This window comes from Ostrea edulis, chromosome 2, assembly GCF_947568905.1.
Source record: "Ostrea edulis chromosome 2, xbOstEdul1.1, whole genome shotgun sequence".
Classification (NCBI taxonomy): Eukaryota; Metazoa; Mollusca; class Bivalvia; order Ostreida; family Ostreidae; genus Ostrea; species Ostrea edulis.
In genome coordinates, this window is record NC_079165.1 from 52,010,611 (window position 1) to 52,035,548 (window position 24,938).

Here is a 24,938-nt window from a genome sequence, read left to right on the forward strand (position 1 = left end):
AAGGTGTCAGAATAAAGTGAAAGGTTTAAAATTCTCAAGAATCCAGAATCAGACATGAAAGTTTGTTAGACAATATATATTTAAGGATGAGGGTGCAATACTGGTTTATCAACACTTGCTACAAACAAACTTTTTTCACAATTGATGAATAAGAGAAACTAAAATATTTTTATAAATAAAATGAATCCAGTTTACAGTCTAGTATAGAATGTAATTCTTATGATTGACTTCTCATTTAAATCCAAAACAATGGGGAGAATTTGTATAGAGTTATATAGGGAGGAATAATATATTGCAAAATTTGAACATATAGAAAGTTTACAAATCCCATATTTTAGAAATTTTATTAAGGTCTTCCATTTCAGACGGAAGATCTTATAGTGATTGTACGGTTTATTAAGGTCTTCCGTCTCAATGGAAGACCTTATAGTGATTCTTATGTTTCTTTTCCTCTATTATTATTATTATTGTTGTTCTTTTTCTTACCAATTTTTTTCACGCAATTTCTCAAAAATGGCTGGATAGATTTTCATGAAACTTTCAGGAAAGATTTTGCATAGGATGATCTAGACTTTTTTTTTTAATTTTTGCCAACTTCACTTCCGCTTCCGGTCACGAATTACGTCCAAATTTCCTTATTTCAAATTACATTTTGTCCGGGCGTTTTCTCAAACGGTTAAAGATTGAGTCATTAAACTTTTAGGGATGATTGATGGTGATTTGTAGCTCTGTAATAAGGTTTATCATTGTCACTTTCTGTTGTCACCGGTCGGAAGTGAACTATTTGAGATTAAATAATGAAACTTAAACGAATGAATGACTATAGTCTGTAGACTTCTGATATATATCTGTTATTTTCGTCCGTCGCTTCCAGTCGTCACAGGATGGAATATAATTTCCAATAAGAGAATTGCTCATCTATGAAACATTTAATCAAAATGACATTTTTAAATATAATAAAAACTATTTGACTTTTAATTATATTAAAGATATGACAAAAAGTTCACTTCCGGTGGGCAGGTCAGCACCAACCTTTTTGTCCCCCTCCCCTGTTCTTGGTGTAGAACGATTTTAGATAGAGACATGAAACTTTCAGGGCTTATAATTGATAAGGAGACGCTGGAATTTAAAAGTAAAACATCACCGGAAGTTCTCGACCACACCATTTGTTATGAATTTTAGTTTCCTTTTCAAATTTAGATCATTGTTTTCGCATTTTTTGTCAAGGCACTTTCTCAGATATATTTGAATGGTTCTCCCATGAACAAGAAGCTGTGCACCGGAAGTCGAGTAACAGAGGACCTACTCATTAATAAAGTAATGAGTTTCTAGTTTTTGTACTTATTGCATCCAAAATAATCCAAAAAATATATATCACCCTATCATTTTTAGCTCACTTGAGCTAAAAGCTCAAGTGAGCTTTTCTGATCACCTGTATTCCGGCGTCCGTCTGTCTGTCCGTCTGTAAACTTTTAACATTTTTAACTTCTTCTTAAAAACCACTGGGCCAATTTCAACCAAAGTTGGCACAAAGCATCCTTAGGTAAAGGGAATTCTAAATTGTTAAAATAAAGGGCCAGGCCACCTTCCAAGGGGAGATAATCAAGAAAAGGTAAAAATAGGGTAGAGTCATTAAAAATCTTCTTCTCAAGAACCACTGGGCTAGAAAAGATGAAATTTATAGATAAGCTTTATCAGGTAGTGCAGATTCTAAATTGTTAAAATCATGGCCCCCGGGGGTCGGATGGGTCCACAATAGGGGATCAAAGTTTTACATACAAATATATAGGAAAAATCTTTAAAAATCTTCTTCTCAAGAACCACTGAGCCAGAAAAGCTGAGATTTATATGAAAGCTTCCTGATATAGTGCAGATTCTAAATTGTTAAAATCATGGCCCCCGGGGGTTGGATGGGGCCACAATAGGGGATCAAAGTTTTACATACAAATATATAGGAAAAATCTTTAAAAATCTTCTTCTCAAGAACCACTAAGCCAGAAAAGCTGATATTTACATGAAAGCTTTCTGACATAGTGCAGATTCAAGTTTGTTCAAATCATGGCCCCTGGGGGTTGGATGGGGCTTTAAGGGGGATCAAAGTTTTACATACAAATATATAGGGACATTCTTTAAGAATCTTCTTCTCAAGAACCACTGAGCCAGAAAAGCTGATATTCACATGAACAGCTTCCTAACATAGAGCAGAGGTAAGTTTGTTCAAATCATGGCCCCCTGTTGTAGGATGGGGCCACAATAGGGGATCAAAGTTTTACATACAAATATATAGGGAATTTTTAAAAAAAAATCTTCTTCTCAAGAACCACTGACCCAGAAAAGCTGAGATTTACATGAAAGCTTTCTGATATAGTGCAGATTCAAGTTTGTTCAAATCATGGCCCCTCGGGGTAGGATGGGGCCACAAGGGGGGATCAAAGTTTTACATACAAATATATAGGAAAAATCTTCAAATATCTTCATCTTGTGAACCATTGGGCCAAAGAAGTTCACATTTACATGAAAGCTTTCTGACATAGTGTAGATTCAAGTTTGCAAAAACTATGGCCTCCAGGGGTAGGTTGGGGCCATAATAAGGACTACGGTTTTACATGCAAATATATATAGAAAGTCTTCTGATATGGACCAAGGTGACTCAGGTGAGCGATGTGGCCCATGGGCCTCTTGTTTTGTTTGTATCAAGTGACCTTAAACTTTAACATAAAAACTATCTTCATAAAAGCCACATTAGGTTACAATGAAAAAGTGAATATAACAAACAGTGATCAATCTAATGAATTTTATAAAGAATACAAAATTGAGAGTAGGGGAAACACCTGGGATCAGGGGCCTAGGAGGATTAAGGATGCACTATTGACTGGTCTGTCACACACACCTGTGAACCCTATGCTATATCTTTATGAGGTAAATGAAGTAATCTGTAGTCAAAATCAGTATGTAAAGAATGGTTTAACAATTGGTATGAACACTTAAGACATATCTAATGACAGGTTATGTTTGCAAATATTTACATTTCCAATGATTTTGTCTTTGATACTGTATCTTTACAAACTATAGTAATAGCCATTTCCTCATGAATGTGCTGCAGTTTTGAACAATGCGATGAATCTTGATAAATGTAATACATTTATTTTAAGGCTGGGAATGTTGACAAATGAAAAGTAATAATGCACTTCATGTAGTATGCCTGCATGAGTTGTCACAGTTCTTACCCTCATGTATTTTCAAAAATGAAATGATTTTGTCTTTGATACAGTGTATCTTTACAAACTATAGTAATAGCCATTTCCTCATGAATGTGCTGCAGTTTTGAACAATGCGATGAATCTTGATAAATTTAATACATTTATTTTAAGGCTGGGAATGTTGACAAATGAAAAGTAATAATGCACTTCATGTAGTATGCCTGCATGAGTTGTCACAGTTCTTACCCTCATGTATTTTCAAAAATGAAATGTATTTCTTGATCATGATAACATTCATAGAAATTGTGAAATGCTGACTTTAAACAAGGCTGTTGAAACCCCTTTAATGTCAACTTATTTGTCAGTAGCCTGCCTCTGTTTAAAAATTGATCCTACGTAGAACATGCTCTCATAAATCAATTGAGAGACATGTTTACTATATACAGTAACAGCATTGATGCCTTGGCGTTAACTGAAACATGGCTCGGAAGTGACACATACAGCATAGTGATAGGAGAACTCATTCCGGATGGTTATGATATACTCCACATCCCCAGAAAGAACCGTAAAGGTGGCGGTGTTGCATTCATTTAAAACAAAAATCTTCATTCCACTCACTTACAGTTACATGATTCGTTCCATCATTTTGAGCACATGGAATGCACAGTGCATGACACAGAACTTGAAAATTCTAATATGTATTGTCTATCGGCCACCATCACAACAACTTTCTGAATTTTGCTATAAATGGTCGCACTTACAATGTAAATCGCCATGTTGTTTCATCGGGCAAATTCATTATCACAGGTGACATGAATTTCCATGAATTACCATCTTGACATGGTTAAGGACCCAAATTCCCAAATGTTCATGAACTCATGATCACAGGTGACATGAATTTCCATCTTGACATGGTTAAGGTCTCAAAATCCCAAATGTTCATGAACTCTCTCAAAGAGCATGGGTTAACACAGCATATACCTGTTCCTACTATGTGCGCAGACATATACTGGACATAATCATTACCAGGGATGATAGCACAATCTTGAATTCCGCTTCAACCATTGATAATCAACTCATATGTGACTCAAAAGCAGTGATCGTGAAATGTTGAAATGTTTTATAGGACATTTGGTCTGGTAAACACAGGAACATTACCGGACCGAATCACATTTTACCAGACCGAAAAAAAGTAGTATTATTTTTATATTAAAACATGAAAGACTTTGAGCCTCCTGGTCATTGGATTTTCATTTTAAAGGGTTACCGGGGACTGCATTACTGTTCCATTTTAATTGCAACATGTTGCCGTTTTCGTATGTTTTTTTTTTATAAACGGAACTGGAAGTTGAAACGTAGTTTCCGAAACCATTGCCGAAAAGTCACCGGACATTCGGACCGGAAATATAACGAAGTTTACTGGACCGAGAGTCAAATTACCGGACATGTCCGTCGGTTCGACGACATTTCGCTTTCACTGCAAAAGGTGTTTCATTTTGTGATCAAAAAGACCTCAAAAACAATGAAGTCCTTTTCCTTTCGCAAAATACGCGAGATTGAACATGACAAGTTTTGCCTGGACATTGAGTCCCAGTTATCAAAAATAAAGAATTGAAGAAAGCTAGTAGGTCTTTACAATTAGAGTATCCGTATTGTGATAAATGACCACGCACCTATGCAAGAAAGAAATGCGATTGTTAGGCATAATTCGCAGTGGTTTACAGAAGAACTTCATGTACTAAAACGAAATAAGCGAAAAACAGAACATACATGGCGACAAACACGTTTGACTGTACAACATCAAATATATAAGGAATCAGTTCGAACATACAGCAAATCCTTAACTCTGACAGTGTAAAAAGGAATATTATTCACACAAAATCACCGAGTGTGGCAGAGACTCTAAGAATCTCTATTGTCTGACGAATCGGCTCATGGGTAACACGTCCAAACCTATTTTACCATCATCTTCTGAGGGAAAGGAATTATCAGAAAACTTTGTCAAAAATTTTCATGGAAAAATAAGCAATATCTGTTTATCAGTTTGTGAATCTATTGCTTCAAACAATGGCGCAAAAGATCCTTTTATGATATTCCATTTGATGGTGAACACTTTACGAAATTTGCACCTGCAACTATGGGAGAAATTTGAAAACTCCTTATGAACTCGGCACCCAAATCTTGTGAATTGGACCCAGTTTCTACGCATCTATTGAAACAATGCATTGAGAGTTTCTTGCCATCCATCACTTTAATCATAAACAAGTTGCTGTTGGAATCCATTGTTCCTAGTGACTGAATTTAAGCAGGCAATCGTTCGACCATTACTGAAAAGCGAGGGCTTGATAAAGAAATTTTCATAAACTATCGCCCTGTGTCAAATCTCTTGTTCGTTTCGAAGAAAAGGTTATTGTAAAATGAATCGAAGCTCATCTGAAGATGCATCAACTGCATGCCATTTTTCAGTCCGCGTACAGAATGGGACACTCTACAGAAACTGCACTACATCATGAACTCAGCACCCAAATCTTGTGAATTGGACCCAAGTGGACACATCATGACATCGTATTTGCACTTGACAATAACAGTTGGCTATATCCTTGTATTGCTCGGCTTTTGATGTCATAGACCACAATATCCTATTGCAATTTCGTATGGACAATTGTTTGGTATCACTGGATCTGCATTAAAATGGGTTAAATCTTATCTTAGTGATAGATATCAACGTGTTGCCGTCGGTTCATTGTTGTCCAATGCTTGTCCCCTCGAATATGGTGTATCATAAGGCTCAGTCCTGGGTCCGGGACTCTACTGTCTTTTTTTTCAAAACCCTTAGGGGAAGTATGCAGACGTCATGATATGACGTATCATATATACGCCGATGACACCCAGATCTATATCATCGTTGAACCTGGTGACAGTTGGACCGATATGTCTCAAAGACTCAAGTTGTTTGTCGGACATCCATATGTGGATGAGTATCAACCTCCTCAAACTCAATGAAGATAAAACTGAACTTGTAGTCTTCGCACCAAAACACAGACTGAAAGATGTGATAAGTTTTGATCTTGAATTTGGTGACTGTGTTGTAAAAAATTTAGGTGGTGTATTCTTTGACAAATCCCTTACCATAGAAAAACACTGTCTATTTCCCCGCTTAGCATACGTGAACATTTGCAGAACTGGCTGTATCCCTCCATTTATCAATGATGAAGCATGTAAAACTCTAGTAAACTCGTTAGTTACATCCAGATTAGATTACAGAAATGCATTGCTTTTTGATGTTCATTCTCAACACACCAGCAAACTTTAAAGGGCACAAAACACAGCTGCAAGATTAATAACACGCTAAAAAAAATCCCTGTTCTAATAGATCTCAGGGTTCGACACTCGTCAGAATTTGGACTCGCCATTTGGGCAACCTAGGTACTGATCTCAGGTTGCCCAAATGGGTTTCAGGTTACCCAAACAAAAATATTAAACAAAACAGACTTTGAATATATTATTTTTCTAAATCTATTGCATTTATATTTCAGTTTCAAACTGAATCTCAATACATGTAATTCTCTCTTTGCACACATTGTTTTCTCTCTCTGAAAGGTGAAGATAACGAACAATGATCAATCTCATAACTCCTATAAGCAATACAAAATAGATAGTTGGGCAAATACAGACCTCTGGACACACCAGAGGTGGGATCAGCTAGTGCCTAGGAAGAGTAAGCATCCCCTGTCGACCGGTCACACCCGCTGTGAGCCCTATCCGATCAGGTAAACGGAGTTATCTGTAGTAAAAATCAATGTGCCAAGAACGGCCTAACAATCGGTATGAAACACGCCAGACAGCATCCCATGCTCTCTACTGTGACTACATTCTCTTTGCTCTGCTCTGACTAACATTCAACCTTTTCTCAACTTCATTCACTTTATATTCGAAATGGACATTTTCTGTATAATATCAATCATTTAGATTTCTTTCCCCTCACTAAAGTTTACTTTATGTTTGTTATTCTTGTATGCCCTTAAAGGGCCCAGATTTGAAGAAAAAACACCACTATTCTCATTCTCACATATCTTTCAATTTATTTCAGACAGAATTTCAACCGTTCTTTCTGTCCTTAAAGTTTCCTATATAGTGTAACATTTTCTAAGATTGTTTATGCGTCAGTAACCCAGTTTCATTACCGAACTAGGCCTATTGCCCACATTGTTTAACCGTATGTTTTGCTCTTGCGCAAGAAAATGTAAAATGGTTATTTCCGGAATTCTGAAAGACAACTTCCGTTTATATCACAGCAGACCAAATTACTAACTTTTTTACCCTCTAGATTTTATTTCTTTTCATATTATTTTCATTTAATGTATTCATTTTCTATATATATACAAAATTTACTGACAATCCAAACTCGTCACCAGGTCGCCATTTGGGTGAACTAGGTTAACAATCAGGTCATCAAAAACCATTTCAGGGTGGAAATGACGAGGTGACGAGCATGAATGTCGAACCCTGGATCTTCACTGGCTCCAAGTTGAATACAGAATTCAATATAAGATATCCTTCTTCATACTTTCATTTCTCTCAACAACCTATCTTCAGTTTACATAAAGATATCCTTACAGTTTACAATCCCACACAATCACTAAGATCCGAACCTCTGCATCCTCTCCAGGTACCTCGGACACGTACGAAAACATGGGGATCGACGTTTGGATAAGGCTGCATTGAGTCTCTGGAACTCTCTGCCTTTTAAACTCAGACACTGTCTAGTTTTAAAGCTGACCTCAAAATGCATCTTTTTAGATTAGCTTTTGATTTGTGATTTTTTTTTTTACATACTTTTAGTGCCCTTACATTACAGCTCTTACAGTGCTGTTACATTTTTTTTTTGTTTTTTTTGTTTTTTGTTTTTTTTTTTTATAGAAAAACCCAAAGAAACAAACGAAAAAAAACCCTTCAGTTGCTATTTCAACTGTAGTTTGTTATTATACTTATGTCCTTTCTATGTATTTAATTATCCCTAAGGGTTGTTTTAAATTTATTTATATGTTATTAGGGTAATTATATCATTACATTAGGTGCTATATATTAATAATTAATTCTGACACTATGAATATTTTATTCACATGTATGTGCACATCGATTTTATATTATCTTTTCTCTCACATTTGTAAAGCGCTTTAGAGAACTGATGTTGATAGGGCGCTATATAAATCTTTTAATTACAATTACAATATAAAAAGAGGCACAAAAAATCCATAATTAAACATGTTTCAACACAGTAAAGACGAGCTTTCAACCCCTTGCATGAAACAATTAGCTTCAAACAATTGTTGAGAGAAGAACAGACAGTACATTGTACAATATTGTTTTAATTGTTGAATACTGCATAGTTTTGTAGTGTTACAAGTATGAAAGATGAAGATAACGAACAGTGATCAATCTCATAACTATACTATAAGCAATACAAAATAAAGAGTTGGGCAAACACGGACCCCTGCATATTATTGAATAGTACTAAAAGTTGCATCCTTTTGCACCATAACATTACTGGACTATATATGAAAATTTAAATTAAAGCACATGCATTTAGGTACAACTACAAATGAGATCTTGCTGTCTGTAGAGGCGGGTGGAACAATCTGCATTGCAACCAGAAATGGAGTGTTCTGCCCTGCCACGAAGTTTGCGAACAAAACCTTTGCACCCATAACATCTAAAATAATAACCAGAAGAAAAAAAATCCTCAAAATATGTTTTTAATTTGGAATTAAGGCTTTTAATTTGGAATTAAGGCTACTTGCTAATATCAAATTCAACATCAAAATTTAACTGGCTAATTAAGTACAGACTTATGCAAATTTCATATTACAAAGTCTAGGTTATATTGAATACTAAGCCCTGTATAATTTTATTGTGCATCTTTATAGATTTTGATAGCCTTTATCATTATAACTGAAAAAATATATTTGATATATTGCATATCATGGATGCTGTCAGCCATCCCAAAAGGTGAAAGTTGGGAATGTTCGATTGTTTGGTGGTACGTGACTCTATCATCGTTGTCATTCACGTTTGTGTAGAGAATGTGTGAATTTGAAATCCGTCTTCCTGATTTATTACTATCAGAACATATTGCTCCTCACTGTCCAATAAACACAGGTAATAAATTACACCACCCCGATACCACGCGCCACAGGTAAACAGCAATGGCTGACTATTGTCCCATTTTCTGATTGGATAGCCACAAAAAAATGGTGCGGGACTTCAAATTTGGGTTGGAAATTGGGGTTTGTTGTCATAAAACGGGAGATATTTTTAGAAATTCAGGATTTCGGGGTATTTTTGCATTCCCTACTGGGATTTGCCTTTTTGACTGCTTCAAATTGGAAGAATCTCGCATAAATTGGGAAAGTTGGCATGTATGACTTCCGTCCCTGCCCGGGGTTGAACTCCTGACCTACAGAACCAAATCTCCTAGCAGCGTGCTAGACCGCTCAACCAATTACGCAGGTTCCGCAGGTTGTGAGTTCAACCCTGACCAGGGGTGGAAATGGGTATCAATATAATAGTGAATTTCTTTGTGCTTTGTATCAAAACATTTCTTCACTTAGTGCAGTCATGTTTATTTTTGAGTTCATTGCAATCTTTTTGCTTAAGAATATATAATAATAATTACTTATTATATATCTTACTGAATTGTTTTTGTATAATTTGGTACTATCTATAATTCTTCTTCTCTGAGTATGCTCGCACCTCAGCAGTTACAGATAAAATGAGTTTTGCATGTGGTCTTGCTTTCCACTTTCTCAGACACTGGCTTCTTCAAACAATGTTTGATGCTTGTGACAAGACCTTTGTTTTGGTATCTTGTGACCATGACCAGTTGGAGTATGATCTACTTTTAAGAAAACCTAACATAGGCTATATCTCTTTAGCTATTTAAGGTAAAGCTTTGATATTTTGTATATAGATTCTTTATGGCAGGGAATTTCATTTGGAGTTTGACCCAAATTTCAAAACTTTAACAGAAAACTTGAGCCTTTCTTAATTTGAATGGTGAGTGATACATCTTTTATATTCATGTATGCATTCCTTGTGATGAGACTTTTCTTTTGATACCAAATTTTTTGAACTTATTAATTGTAACCTTGACATTCGATTTTGACCTACTTTAAAAGAAAGTTAACCTGGGCAATATCCTGAACTATTGACTTGGCTTTCATATTTTGTATAACTTTATGTCCCTGGAGCCAAAGTGTGCAAGACTTGCACTGTGTTGTAATCCAATTATTATCAAGAATAATCAATTAGACATAAAAAATCTGTTTAAAGAAGTTTGCACCTGACATTTGAAGTAATGTCAATTTTTTGGGAAGTGTATTTTTCATTTCTATGTTGAAGGAGAATTAGGAAAATGAAAAGAAAAAGTAGGGTCGCAATGCTTGTTATTGAGCTACTGTGTTCTAAACATGACCTTTTTGTCCCCCACCGCAATGCGGAAGGGGACATAGAAATACCGGTGTCTGTGCGTCTTACCGTCTGTCCGTCAGTCCCACTTCACTTTGTGGACGCAACTCCTCCGAAACCGCTCTACGGATTTTGTTCATATTTTGTAGGATTGTTAGTCACCATGTGTAGTTGATCATATTTCGCTGCCATTTTGAATCGACAATTTTTACAGGAGTTATGGGACTTTGTTGAACTTGTACGTGCTACACTATAGGAACACTTTGTGGACACAACTCCTCAGAAACCGCTCAATAGATTTTGTTCATAATTTGTAGGATTGTTAGTCACCATGTGTAGTTGATCATATTGTGCCACCATTTTTATTCGACAAATTTTACAGGAGTTATGGGACTTTGTTGAATTTGTACATATGTAGTACTATAGGAACACTTTGTGGACGCAACTCCTCCGAAACCACTCACCAGATTTCATTCAAATTTTGTAGGATTGTTAGTCACCATATGTAGTTGATCATATTGTGCTGTCATTTTGACTCGACAAATTTTACAGGAGTTATCGAACTTTGTTAAATTTGTACATGCTACACTATAGAAACACTTTGTGGACGCAACTCCTCCGAAACCACTCAACGGATTTTGTTCAAATTTTGTAGGATTGTTAGTCACCATATGTAGTTGATCATATTGCGCCGTCATTTTGATTCGACAAATTTTACAGGAGTTATGGGACTTTTGTGCTTCAACTTTTTTTTGCGGCGGTGGGGGACATGGCTACGTGTAGCAATCTTGTTGCACTTAAAATTTATTTAAATAATTAAACTTGATTTGTCTGTTGGTGTCAACACAATATAAGCAACATAAATCCATCATTAGGCCAATTTTTTTTTTAAATTGGTGTACGGATTTCAAAATTTTTAAATCCGTTTGGAGGAGGTAAAAAAAAAAAAGTTCAAATGACAAAATGTTAAGTTATAAAAATGAACTTGATTTGAGGTCAATGTTTTATTATCAACTTTAATATTCTCTTCACTGTCAACTTAAGACAGCCGGTGGTATTATAGCGACCATTGTGCACCTTGGCAACAATGCTGTTTCCTTCAAAAATGTTATTTGTTTATTAAATTAACTTTCTATCATTATCAAATGTCCATTGTTTACCGTTTAGTTATGTAAATCCCAAAATAAAAGAACCACATCGTTTTTCCATTCAAAAGATGGCATCCATGACGTATATATAGGGACGCACTAATCACCTGAAGTACTAAAATCCTGACTGACCTTACCAAGCATATATTTTGTCTAAGAATTTACTTTTAAGTTTTAAAGTCTTATTGATGAAGTCAAGTAAAGTTATAAATAAATTTGTTTTTGTGAAAAGGAAAAATTACAGCGTCGGAAATATAAAAAGGAGTGAAAAACCATTTTATTTTTTTTCCCAACATCCCAAAAAATCAGTGCGGCGGATCCGTAAACCAACTGAATAAAAAAAAAAAGGCCTTACATAAAATAGATACATAATTATGTCTTCTTACACTACAGATAAAAAAAAGATTAATACAAGTAACGGAAATAATTAATTACCGTTTTGCACTTGATATACGAAATAAATTCATGATATCAAATTTGAGAGTTTAAAAAGACATATTAGGAGTAATGCCTTTTTCTAAAATGTCACATAATTTTCAAGGTCTTGTCTTAAAATTTAAAAAGGAACTAAAAAAAGTGGTGGTTGGAGACCAATTTTTAAATTATTGGCGAAAATATTGAATTTGAATTTATACAAAATTTCAAGGAAATCAATTTAAACATTCTTAAGAATCGGTGTTCTATTTGGAAAAATATATCAACCAAATTAATAATTTACAACATTTGATCTAGTTCCAAGTCTCAACTACTTCTATCATAAATTATAAAACTGAAATACACGTACAGGAGTATAAAAATAGAATACATATTAGATGGATCAGAAACTCTAATATCATGCAGATTTAGAACTTTTTGATTAATCAATCCTTCCGCCACAAAATGCAGTCCATGCAAAACTCTTTCAAATTTTGAATTGGCACAATTTTTTTCAATTGGATAGGATTCATTAATAGATGTGTATAATGTTTGCACTAATGGGATCAGTATTAATTGAACCAGTAAATACTTAGTTGTGCATCCTGCGCAGTTGTGCTCAAAAGCTCAGGAGCTAACTTCCTTAAAAGGATAAAATAAACTGTAAGAATATATCCAATACACTCTAAACCACCTATCTGCATTTCCTCGGTGAAACCATTGTCGGAAACCCACAGTTGATTATGCTTCGATCCTCTCTCCATCACGATGGAGAGAGGAACGAAGTGTAATCAACCATGGGTTTCTGAGGATGCAGTGAAACAAGAGAAATAATGAATCTCGCTGTCAAATATATTAAGTTTATTTTGCAACAATTTCTAACATTTGAAAAGGATCCCAATGAAATTTAGTCTTCATTTGTTTTCATTACCCAATTTAAATTAAACCAATAGTTTGAACTTTGGAGACCTTAAAAAGCAGCTGTGTTGCTTTACTTAATTGTGTAATTATCCTGGTTCATTATTTTTATCAGGATACAGTACGTATAAATAGAATACAATTACAGGTGCAGGCAGGGCTTCGATAGAGAGGTGTTTGACATTTTTCATGAATGTTGTTTTTGTAAATCGGTTTTGTATCAGAAATAAACTTTCATGTTTAATATCTGCTCAGAAAATGTTGGTTTTTACTACTATATAGAAAAGGGGGCAACCTATAGATCAAACTTTGCTTGTTAAAAAATTCATTCTCTCTCTCTCTCTCTCTTGCTATGTAATTGATAATTATTTTTGTGTACTTTTTGGTTAAGGAGATATGATTATGACATTTTCGAAGTCACTGCGCAACTCGAACCAACGTACTTAGGTCATGATTGTCGTGACATACATTGATTATGACTTTGTCTAAAGTCATATTTTTGAAATACATAACCATAAATCATAACAGTTGGGACCTTATCTGGATTAAATAATTTTGTATGAATGCCGTTATATGTGTTTTTAGCAAATATGAGGTAACAACATAAGTGTATGATTTTTGACGCCATTGGGGGGAGGGGGGGGGGGGGGTGTCGAAGCTTGACTTCTAAGCGTGTTCAAAACTGCCTCTTTTCTACTTTGAAATAGGGATATTTGTTACCCAAATTCAATATTCAAATAGACTCGATCCCACCCCATTCCCAGATTTTGTAGATGGAAAACCAACTCAAACATTTCATTATAATTCTTGTGTAAATTATTTAAAATAATAGCGAGCGCAGCGAGCCAGCGCAAAGCGCTGGCTCGTACTGCGAGCTCTAATGACTAGAGCGCGGAAAATAATCCGAGCTAAATCTCAACCGCTAACAAGGAAAATTTTTTGACACCAATCCCAGAAGTCCCTTGTCAAAAATGGCTGAGATCTCGCAAAGTCACACCTTGGAATATGATTGTGAACTTACGTGGATTATCATCCTAATCTTGTGGCCTCCTAGCTCCAAAATTTAGTGCACCATTAGGCGAAATGTTTAACAAAGTGCAGTGTTTATGAAAGGCAGGCTAAGATGATGTGTGACATCATGTCTACGTTTTGACGTACGTCACAATAAGACAGGCAGTGGCGGATCTAAATACATACTTGTTAAAAGTCATCCTACCGGGACGTAATCGATTAAAATACTAAATTCTCAATAGGAATTTATTATTCTAACAAGAAAAAAGAGAGACTGACTTCTTAAAAATTGTTAGAATATGTGAGGGATCACAGGTACTGAATTAGTGCTGTCGGATTGAAAACATTTTAAAAAAATTTTGGGTTTTTTTCCCGCGACTAAAAATAATAAGGTCTTCAATCCATTTCCTTTTAATATGTCCGGTAATGCAAACCACGATGACACCCCCCCCCCCCTCTCATGATAATCAACCATGCCACTTGCTATTAACGACTGAAAAATAATTAATTAATTCTAGTTTTGTGAATTAATCTTAATTAATGTATCCTCACAACAACAGCATTCCAGGAGAGGGGCTGAAATCAATTATGTTGCAATTTTATTCAATTATTATATGTGAATGCTGAAATATTTCATCATTGTGTTACAACTAGGATTATGTACAATATTATAAAAAATGTTCTAATTTTCTCTTTTGGAACATAGAATTGCTACAAGGGGATTATCATATGAATTTCATTTTTTTTATTAGATAGGTTCGCGGGGGGGGGGGGGGGGCATATACATGCCCGATCGGATAGTTGAATTTATCGATTTATTTTTAAATTTTCATTATAGAGGGCAAAGCCCTCTCACGGTCCGAAAGGCCGTGAGAGCGGAGCTCTCCCTATAGGTAACACGTATATACATGTAAGGAAAATATAGGAAAATAATGAAAAATTAAACCATACCTATGGAACTTGAAAAGTTTGGTACCAATGGCGTCAATTCGAATATTAGCGCGTGGACATGTATTCCTCCATTTTGAATCTCGTCTACCCTAGTTCACGTCGTTCTGAGATGTTACATAAAATCCCTAAAAGCATGTAAACCTTATTTTCTTAATCATATATAATCACTCCACGATTAATGCCATGTTTTTTGTTGTGGTTCAAACACTATGTTTGTAAATTTGCGAAATAACGATGCTGAATATGACGTCACAATGTATTGTTTACATCGATTGCGTTATATTTCCCGCGTTCAATATATAGGTGGATCAAATGTCCAAAAGGATGCTTTGATACAGCTCTGTCCTCGTGCTAACTTCGGGTCATTTTTGTCCTGTGTTGGATATAGATACTAATGCCAAAACTTTTTTGCTTCGCCCTCAAACACGGTCACGCCGTAAAACATATTATATTGAAATGCGTTTTGTGTTCAAAGGCAGTGCTGTTTAAACATAGTTTTACAAACTTGAAAAGTTTAGGCATTTTTATCATACAATTAGTATCTTGAAAAGATTGAGAGTAGAAAAAAGGAAAGTAGAGGCTGAGAACATACAGTTCAGAACAAGTCGTGCATCAAAGGTTAAGCAAGTCACAGTGAAGGCAGCAGAAATAAAATGTATATAGATCTATAGCATAAAAATATTTTAATCACATTCATGTATACATGTTTTAATGATTTTTAATACCGAGCGAAGCTCGGACGGGCCCAAGGCCCGTCCGCGAAGCAAGGCTCTAAAGGTAACACGTATGTAAAAGAAAAAAGTCAAAATCAGCAAAAGAAAAAGAGACAATCTCTATATACGTTCACTGAAATTTTCGTGATCCATATGGGCGCCACCATTTATTTTTTCATCACCTGCTTCAACAGTTATTCGTGTTTTATTTTGAATGCCAATAATAGAAGACTCTGACGTGCAATTCGTAATTTAAACACTCAGTTTGTTCAAAGTGAATAGTATAATTAATATGTTTTACGGCGTGACCGTGTTTGAGGGCGAAGCAAACAAGTTTTGGTATTAGTATCTATATCCAAAACAGACCAAAAACAACCCGAAGTTAGCAGGATTTGATCCGCCTATATATTGAACGCGGGAAATATAACGCAACTGATGTAAACAGTACATTGTGATGTCATATTCAGCGTCATATTTTAGCAAATTTACAAATATGGCGTTAATGGTGGAGTGATTACATATGATTAAGAAAATAAGATTTACATGCTTTTACGAATTTTTGTAACATCTCAGAACGACGTGAACTAGGGTAGACGAGATTCAAAATGGAGAAATACATGTCCACACGATAGTATTCGAATCGACACCATTAGTACCAAAATTTTCAAGTTCCATAGGTATGGTTTAATTTTTCATTGTTTTCCTATATTTTCCTTTTAAACATGTATATACGTGTTACCTATAGGGAGAGCTCTGCTCTCACGGCCCTTTGGGCCGTGAGAGGGCTTCGCCCTCTATCATTGTAACAGGTTTTAGCAAATAATTACATATAAAACCGTAATACGACTAAATAGATGAACGAGTTCATGAGTTTCTTTAAATAAGAATATACGATAAAATTACGGTTACATTTTTACCATTTTGAATTGATTGGTTAATTTTGTTTAGTTTTATAACGGCCTTTTTCATTGCATACGGAATGTATTATTGTTGTTTATAATTGTTTGCTTTGAAAAAGGTTGAGGCTAAATGTGACGTCACAATACACAGTTTACGTCGCCTTGTGTTTTATTTCCCGCGTTCAATGAATAGGCGGATCCTGTAAAACTGTTGTCCCCATATAAACCCCTTAATATTGAGATGTTACTGGGTTTTTAGCGCAAGAAAAATTTCATTAAAAATATATATTTTTATATTATAACCTACCATACTTAACGGAATTATGATTACCACTTGGGACACTCCAATGACCATTTCATGCTTCGCTCGGTCCAACGGTCACACCGTATACATATTAAAGTAGGGAATCTAAAGGAGATGAATTACTATAAACCCCCCTCCTCCTCCTAGGCATCTGATCCCACCTCTGGTATGTCTAGGGATTCGTGTTTGCCCAACTCTTTATTTTGTATTCCTTGTAGGAGTTATGAAATTGATTACTGTTCATTTTCTTCGATTGTCATTAAAAAATTTATGAAAATGTTTAGTGTGCGACATTCTTTGGGACAGAAAATGTACCATTTTGTTATACCCTCCCTTTTCGAAACATTTTTGGTTTCTCCAGACTATCAGTTGAAACTTTAGAATAGTTAGAATCAATAGCAATCAAATAATTTACACATGCATCTAAATCAACATTTGCAGTTTAGAGGGGTACATAATAATGTTGATCTGCGTTACGTATTTCTTTACATGCATGAGTATCTAGTTAACTCATTAATGATCTAATTAGAATGTGTCCAATCATCCGTTGATTCATGTCAATTCTATTAGTATTTTTCACATTTTACACTGTTACTATAATGAATTACACTGATTCAATTACACCTAATGGCACACGACTGTCTTAGATTATTGAATACTAAGGCGCATGAACTGACATCAATATCGGATGTCAGATTATTATTGAATAATTTTTTCAAAGAAAAATAAGGCTGTGTTCAAAACTATTCGATTCAAACATTTGACTATTGTAGTTAAAGATTCTTTAAAGTATTTTTAATGAAAGCAAAACATTTAAGTTTGGTCGGTGTTATCTTTTTAAGGTTTTCTCTTTTTTTATTGGTTTGGTTTGGTACCATTATGCATTCTTTAAATAAAATTTAAAAAATTCTAAATACATTCATACTGGATATATTTTTTTGGCGTTTATCTAAACAATTCACGTTCAAAAGGCCCCCCCCAAAAAAGACAGAGGAAATTCAGACTCTTTTGCTTCCAAATATTGGGTATGTTTTGATATACCAACTAAAATATTTTCATTTAGATGGGTTTTTTTTTTGTTTTAAAAAAATATGTTTTAGGGAAAGAAATGATAATCAGTCTGATTTGTTTGTAGCATTTTTCAATGACCTCAGATGACCTTCAGCGAGTTCATCATATCTTTTTATCCAATTCACTTAAACATGCCAATATTTTCGGTTAGTCATGTAGCTATGGATACCATCTTTAAATCATAGTAAAATAATTAAAATCTAATTACATTCAGTAAATGTTTTGACCATTTTCCTAGAAAACTCTATCCTCAAAAAGATATTTTTTAGAGGCACTGAGGATATTCGGACTGAAATTTGGATGATTTGTTTTTGTGTTACGTGGAAAATATTTTCATATCATAGTGTCTGCACACAGACTGTTTGTATGATGGTCATTAAATATATTAATATTACAATCCGTTTGTTTGTTGAACATATTTTTGGAACTGCTAAATTTTATCCTTTTGTGTTTTTATGCCCCCAAGATCAGGGGGGGGGGGGGGGGGCATATTGTTTTTGTCCTTTCTATCATTCTGTCTGAAACTTTAACCTTGCTAATAACTTTTGAACAGTAAGTGATCGAGCTTTGATATTTCACATGAGTATTCCTTGTTACAAGACCTTTCTGTTGGGTATTGAACCTTTTGACCTTGACATTTGACCTACTTTTAATTTTTTTTTTTTTTTTTTTTTTTTTTTTTTTTTTTTTTTTTTTACATTGGTCATAACTTCTAAATGGTAAATATTAGAGCTTTAATATTGTACATGAGCGTTTCTTTTGACAAGATCTTTCTACTGGTACCAAGATATTTGCCCTTGTGACCTTGGTCATCTTTGGAATGGCCATTATCAGGGGCATTTGTGTTTCACAAACACATCTTGTTTCAACATTGTTAGGTTCAGGGGTTGTTTCCATGGAAACACTCATTAACATATATAAAAATTGTCATTTTTCAAACAGGAGAGACCTCCTTACTATGATAAAATGATTTTTTGAAGAATCTAATTACTTTCATCTCAGCATCATATCCTCTTAAGATATAATTGATTTACACAAACATTAATTTTCAAAAGATTGAATCAAACACATATGTTTGAAAACAGATTTCAACAGAATATATGATTACTTCAGAAATATGAATTTGATAAAGTCAACATTTCTGTTCATTGATACCTGATGTACACATTTTTGTCCGTATATAGTGTGAAATTATTACAACTTAATTTCATGTATTTGTTAGTTGGACATGTAATTTCTGGCATATTCATTGTGTTTTGGGGTTTCGAAAATATTGATTAAAAATTATAATGAAGAATTGGTGACATGCTAAAGACATCCTTAACCTGATCCAGGGCTCGAAATTAACATATGCCCGTGATCAGTCTGTGACTGGTTAAATGTCTGGCGGACTGACTGACATTGTTTTAGTCAGTCTGATGAGACTGGTCAATTTTCTTAAATGCCATTTTGGAAAACCTACTTATTGAATCTTTAAAAATAGGCATTTGGCATTCCTCTTTAGATCTTTAGATATCAGACGAACCAGATTAGTAAATATAAATCTCACATAAGTGTTACAATAATGTCTGAGGCATACTGAGTTAAATTTCATTATTTTGTTTTATTAACATTAACGAAGTATGTTTAATTATTTCTGGAAAACTCTGGTGGACTGGTAAATTTTTCTGTGGACTGGTTGAAAGTATACCCTATCAGTCCGGCTGGACTGGTAAGATATAAAAAGTTAGTTTCAAGCCCTGTGATCTAAAGATGCTGAGGATTGCAAAAAATAACACCCGGGACACAAATATAATCATCGACTAAAATTTTTGTACAGTCATATCATTTGTCAGTAATTACACTTAACTTCTACAAAGATTTCTCAACTGGCACTTCATTACAATCAGAAATAGTAAATTTTCTATCTATAACACAATCACTTGAGGACTGCAACATGCTGTACTATGCTGGGGGCCCCCTGCACAATATTCAGGGGGAAATAACTCATGCCGCAATGTGAAAAATGTATCCCATTATCATTGAAAATTAGAGGATATATAGTATACTTTTGCAGCAAAAATGTGACAGATGCATAAATAAGAAGTTTTTGTGATTGCATGAACATTGAAAAATTTGAGGACATTATATATATCATCACATATACTTTAATCACAAAAATGTGACAGATGCATAAAAAAGAAGTTTTTTGTAGTGTTAATTTTCATTTTCTAGTCTTTGTATACATTTTTTGGCAATTTAAGAGCTGAAGATTTAAAAAATCAAGTAGTTACAATTCACTCATTTGATCGAGTTTCTGGTATTAAAAATATGAGTGCAGACAAATTCATAATTCTATTATTACTCAGCTGTAAATTTGTAAAATCACTTTCAAGGTATATGTATAATGAATAATGGTGTCAGAAGAAACCTTTAAATATATGTTCAACTGTTAAATGTCTCAGCTACCATGAAATAGGATATTTTTTGGTGCATTTCATTTTGGCAGATTTTTCAATTGTTATTTCTTTCATATGGGTGAATTTTGTTATTTCATTTGAGCAAATTTTAAAATACCATTTGGGTGATTGATTTTGCAGGTGATAAATTAACATACAACTACATAAATAACATTAGAGTAATTCCTTTATTACAGATCAATTAATTTGTTTATGGTATCAAGCTGACAGAAACAAACAAGGGTAAAAAGTGCCTGATATGGGGTATAATTGTACTATATAGACTCTAATCTGAAATCCAGTGATATTAATTGGCAAAACAGCAAGTGTAAGGCTCATGTAAAAACAGACTTGTATGAACAAACTGTAATTTCTGTTAAGAATTTAAAAATTTAACACTCGATCACAATCACGACAGCAAAAAATTAAAGCCATGTCCAGGTTAAAAGGTCTTAGATTAAACTAATAAGAATGATGTAATTAACAATAAAGTAGTATTTTATAACTGACTTTATCTATATGATTTTCACAGGTGATCCCAACTTTTTTTTCTAGTCTATAAGAATTCCACTCAAATAAAATAATTTTCTCTGCCCAAATGAGCAAAAATTCCTCCGAAATGAAATCATAATCCACACAAACGAAAAGTATTTTTCTTTAACCATGGATATTTGACTTCATTTTAGAAGAAGTGGTTTTTAGTAATCTCTCAACAAATTGAAATATTTTCAGCACTGAAGCCTTTCAAGTCACGGGAGGATCTTCATCTGACTGTTTTGCAAGGTCTAAACATCAACCTACCCTGTGAACCCCCAGCCAGCAACCCGCCAGCCACCATATTGTTCTCAGTGAATGGATCTACTGTCACCTCAGGAAAATCTGGTAAGTAGTGAAAAAAAAGAGAATGGAATGTCAGATTAACATATACTCAAATAATTCAAGATTCTTCAAATGAATTATGCGCAGCAATTAAAAAATATCTTCAAATCCATGAAGAGATCTTTAATTCATTTATTTAAGGAATAAAAATGATTTTTGCTCATTTTATATAATATAAAGTAAGTTGGGGCAGTTAATGCATTATAAACTGCAAACCATGTAAACTGTCCCAAATATTACTCATATTAATATAAAAATATACTTATAATTTGATTTAGTAAATTGCGTTTGATATTGATTGACGAATAATTTTAAAGAATTAAAATATCGATTTTTATATGACGCATACCAATATTGCCGTATAGTAACAAAATGGAAACAGAACAGCCAAATGTATTGTGGTGTGTGATGTCATTCCTGGGATGTCATATATAGCAGGACTAAACGGCGACTTTGTGTGATGTTAAAAAAGTCAAATGAATCAATCAAATTGTGTGTTACAAGTAAAATCAAATTACTGTGTGCATTAATAGAATTAATGCCTTAATGTTCAGACAAAGAATTTAATTCTCATTAAACGTAAATTAATATATATATTAAATCTTAACCGCGTTCATACGGAGGTTTTAATGCACATGGCTTACTTGGAATTAAAATCTACGTCGCATATTTGATGCGCGTCAAATTTGTTTCACATTAGTTCCATATGTGAAGGCAAAGCAAAACTAATCCGGATTGAATATAGACGCATATGTAATGGCAAATTTAGGTTACGTGCTATAGAGATTTATGTTATTTTTGAGTGAAAAACTATTTGATCAATCACTTTTTAAAAAAAAGACGCATATACAAACATTATGTCATATTAGATAGATCTGAGATGCAGACCTGTGTTCTGCATATGCACACTAAGGAATGCATCTATCAAGAGTTGTCCGATTTGGCATACATCCTAGATGGGCATGATCAAATTCTTACATTACTTACATACATCCATTGATCAAATCTATGCCTGTGCAAGTTTTAGTAGAGTTTACGTGGTATTCAAGGAAATTGAAGTGTAAAGCCTCATCTTGTTTTAAAACGATGTCCTCCCATTTCATGTTGTCATGTTCTGTCGCTCCCCAAATTCTAAAATACAGAGTATTGTTATTGATACATTTGCTCAATTCCCTCAGATGTTTAGGGATTCGGTTTTTAGCTCACCTGAGCTGAAAGTTCAAGTGAGCTTTTCTGATTGCCTGTTGTCCGCTATCTGTCCATCTGTATGTAAACTTTTTACATTTTCGACTTCTTCTCCAGAACCACTGGGCCAATTTCAAACAAACTTGATAAAAAGCATCCTTGGGTAAAGAACTTTCAAGTTTGTTCAAATGAAGGGCCATGCCCCTTCAAAGGGGAGATAATCATAAAAATGCAAAATTTTTCTCAAAAACCACTGGGCCAGAAGAGCTGAAATTTACATGAAAGCTTCCTGACACAGTGCACATTCAAATTTGTTAAAACCATGACTCCGAGGATAGGTTGGGGCCACAATAGAGGACCAAAGTTTTACATACAAATATATCGGGGAAAATCTTTTTAAAAAATTCTCATGAACCACTGTGCTAGGAAAGTACTATTTTACATGAAAGCTTCCTGATATAGTGCAGATTCAACTTTGTTAAAATCATGGCCCCAGGGGGTAGGATGGAGCCACAATAGGGGATCAAAGTTTTGCATACAAATATATAAGGAAAATCTTTAAGAAATCTTCTCTAGAACCATTGGGCCAAAGAAGTTTACATTTACAAAAAAGCTTCCTGACATAGTGCAGATTCAAGTTTCTAATAATCATGGCCCCCGGGGGTAGGTTGGGGCAACTATAGGGATCAAAGTTTTAGATGCGAATATAAAGGGAAAATCTTTAGATATGGACCAAGGTGAGCAATGTGGCCCATGGGCCTCTTGTTTGATAGTGTTCCCTAACCCCTTGGCTTTTAAGTCTTTATATTTGACTTTAAGGTGGCTCATTACACTAAAATTTTATTTAAAATATTAGAATGTCTATCTGAGTCGTTTAGGCAAGTTTTGTTAGATATTGATACCATGCTTCAAATCACAGCAAAAAATCTTATTTGCAGACGAAAAACCTTTGGTCTGCGTCTGTCGTCATGTGTTGTGCATAATCGCAGCATTAATAATTGAACATATTTAACCTCTTCTTGATAACTACCATTCCAATTCTTTTCAAATTTGATATATGAAGCATCTTTGGGACAAGGGTGACAAAAATTGTAGATTTCAGTACTCCTACACCCCTGGGGTCTTATGGGTGGGGCAATACTGCTAAAAAATGACAAATTTTCAAAAATCTTCTCCTCTAGAACCACACATGTATTAGAAAAACTAAATGCATAGTGATGTAGAGCAGGAAGGCTTCTACCAAAATCATAAATCTAATGATCCCCGGGGTAGAGGTTCTGACTCCAGGGTGGGGCCAAGCTTAGTATATAGTATTTTATATGTAAAACATTTAAATAACATCTTCTTTAGTGCTATAGAAACTAAATTGAAACGAAATGAATATTTAGAATGAGCTGGTAGCCCTTTACCAAAATTGTAAATTTCATGATCCCAGGGTATGGGGTTTTGGTATTAGGGTGGGGCCAAAATGGTCAGTGATTAAATATGTTAACAATTGAACATTTTTAACTTCTTATTGATAACTACCATTCCAATTCTCAGATTTGGTATGAAGCATCTTTGGGAGAAGTCTGACATAAATTGTAAATTTCAGGTCTCCTGCACCCCTGGGACCTCAGGGGCGGGGCAAAATTTGACCAATTTTCAAAAATCTTATTCTCTAGAACAGCACTTCTGTAAGAAAAACTTAATGCTTAGAGCAGGAAGGCCTCTACTAAAATTGTAAATTTCATGATCCGTGGGGTAAAGCTTCTGAATGCAGGGTGGGACCAAAGACTCCTTTAATGATATTGATACTAAATTGAAACTATATGGATTATAATTTAGAATGAGCAGGTAGCCAGTTATCAAAATTACCAAAATTGTAAATTTGATTATATTCCAGGGGTAGGGGTTTTTGGTATCAGAGTGGGGCCAAAATAACTATTTCCAATTAAGTGATTTTTTAAGGCCCATGTTGGGTCCGAATTTCGGTCCTTTCCCCTCCTAAAAATTGCCAATTTTTTCCCAACTTAGCTTGCATTTTTCCCAATAATAAAATTATGAAAGGAAAACGTATCTGTAAAAAAATAATCATTCGATGTGAATTATATACATATATATGACTTAACAAAGAGTTATGGAAATGATGATTTGGATATATAGAATAGTTGAAAATTTTAGAAGGTTAAAGAAAATAAGTTGTGTAAATTAAGATAATATAATGTTTGATATGATTTTAAAACTTATTTATGATAAAATTGATTTTTCCCAATTTGACTAAAGTGTCGACAATTTTTCCCAATTTGAAAGGCACAGGACCCTTGTAAAAAATGTAGAAAAATCACTGCAATTCTTTTC

The 24,938-nt window shown here is 34.3% G+C and overlaps 1 protein-coding gene across 11 annotated transcripts in view; it reads left to right on the forward strand.

Moving 5' to 3' along the window:
- LOC125682084 (cell adhesion molecule-related/down-regulated by oncogenes-like) overlaps positions 1–24,938 on the forward strand; it is a 230,502-nt gene that overhangs the window by 69,025 nt on the left and 136,539 nt on the right. For all 11 annotated transcript variants that reach the window (XM_048922483.2, XM_048922482.2, XM_048922479.2 and 8 more), the window contains one exon: positions 21,267–21,416. In XM_048922483.2, the coding sequence (XP_048778440.1) occupies positions 21,267–21,416 (150 nt within the window). The remainder of the gene's footprint in view (positions 1–21,266; positions 21,417–24,938) is intronic.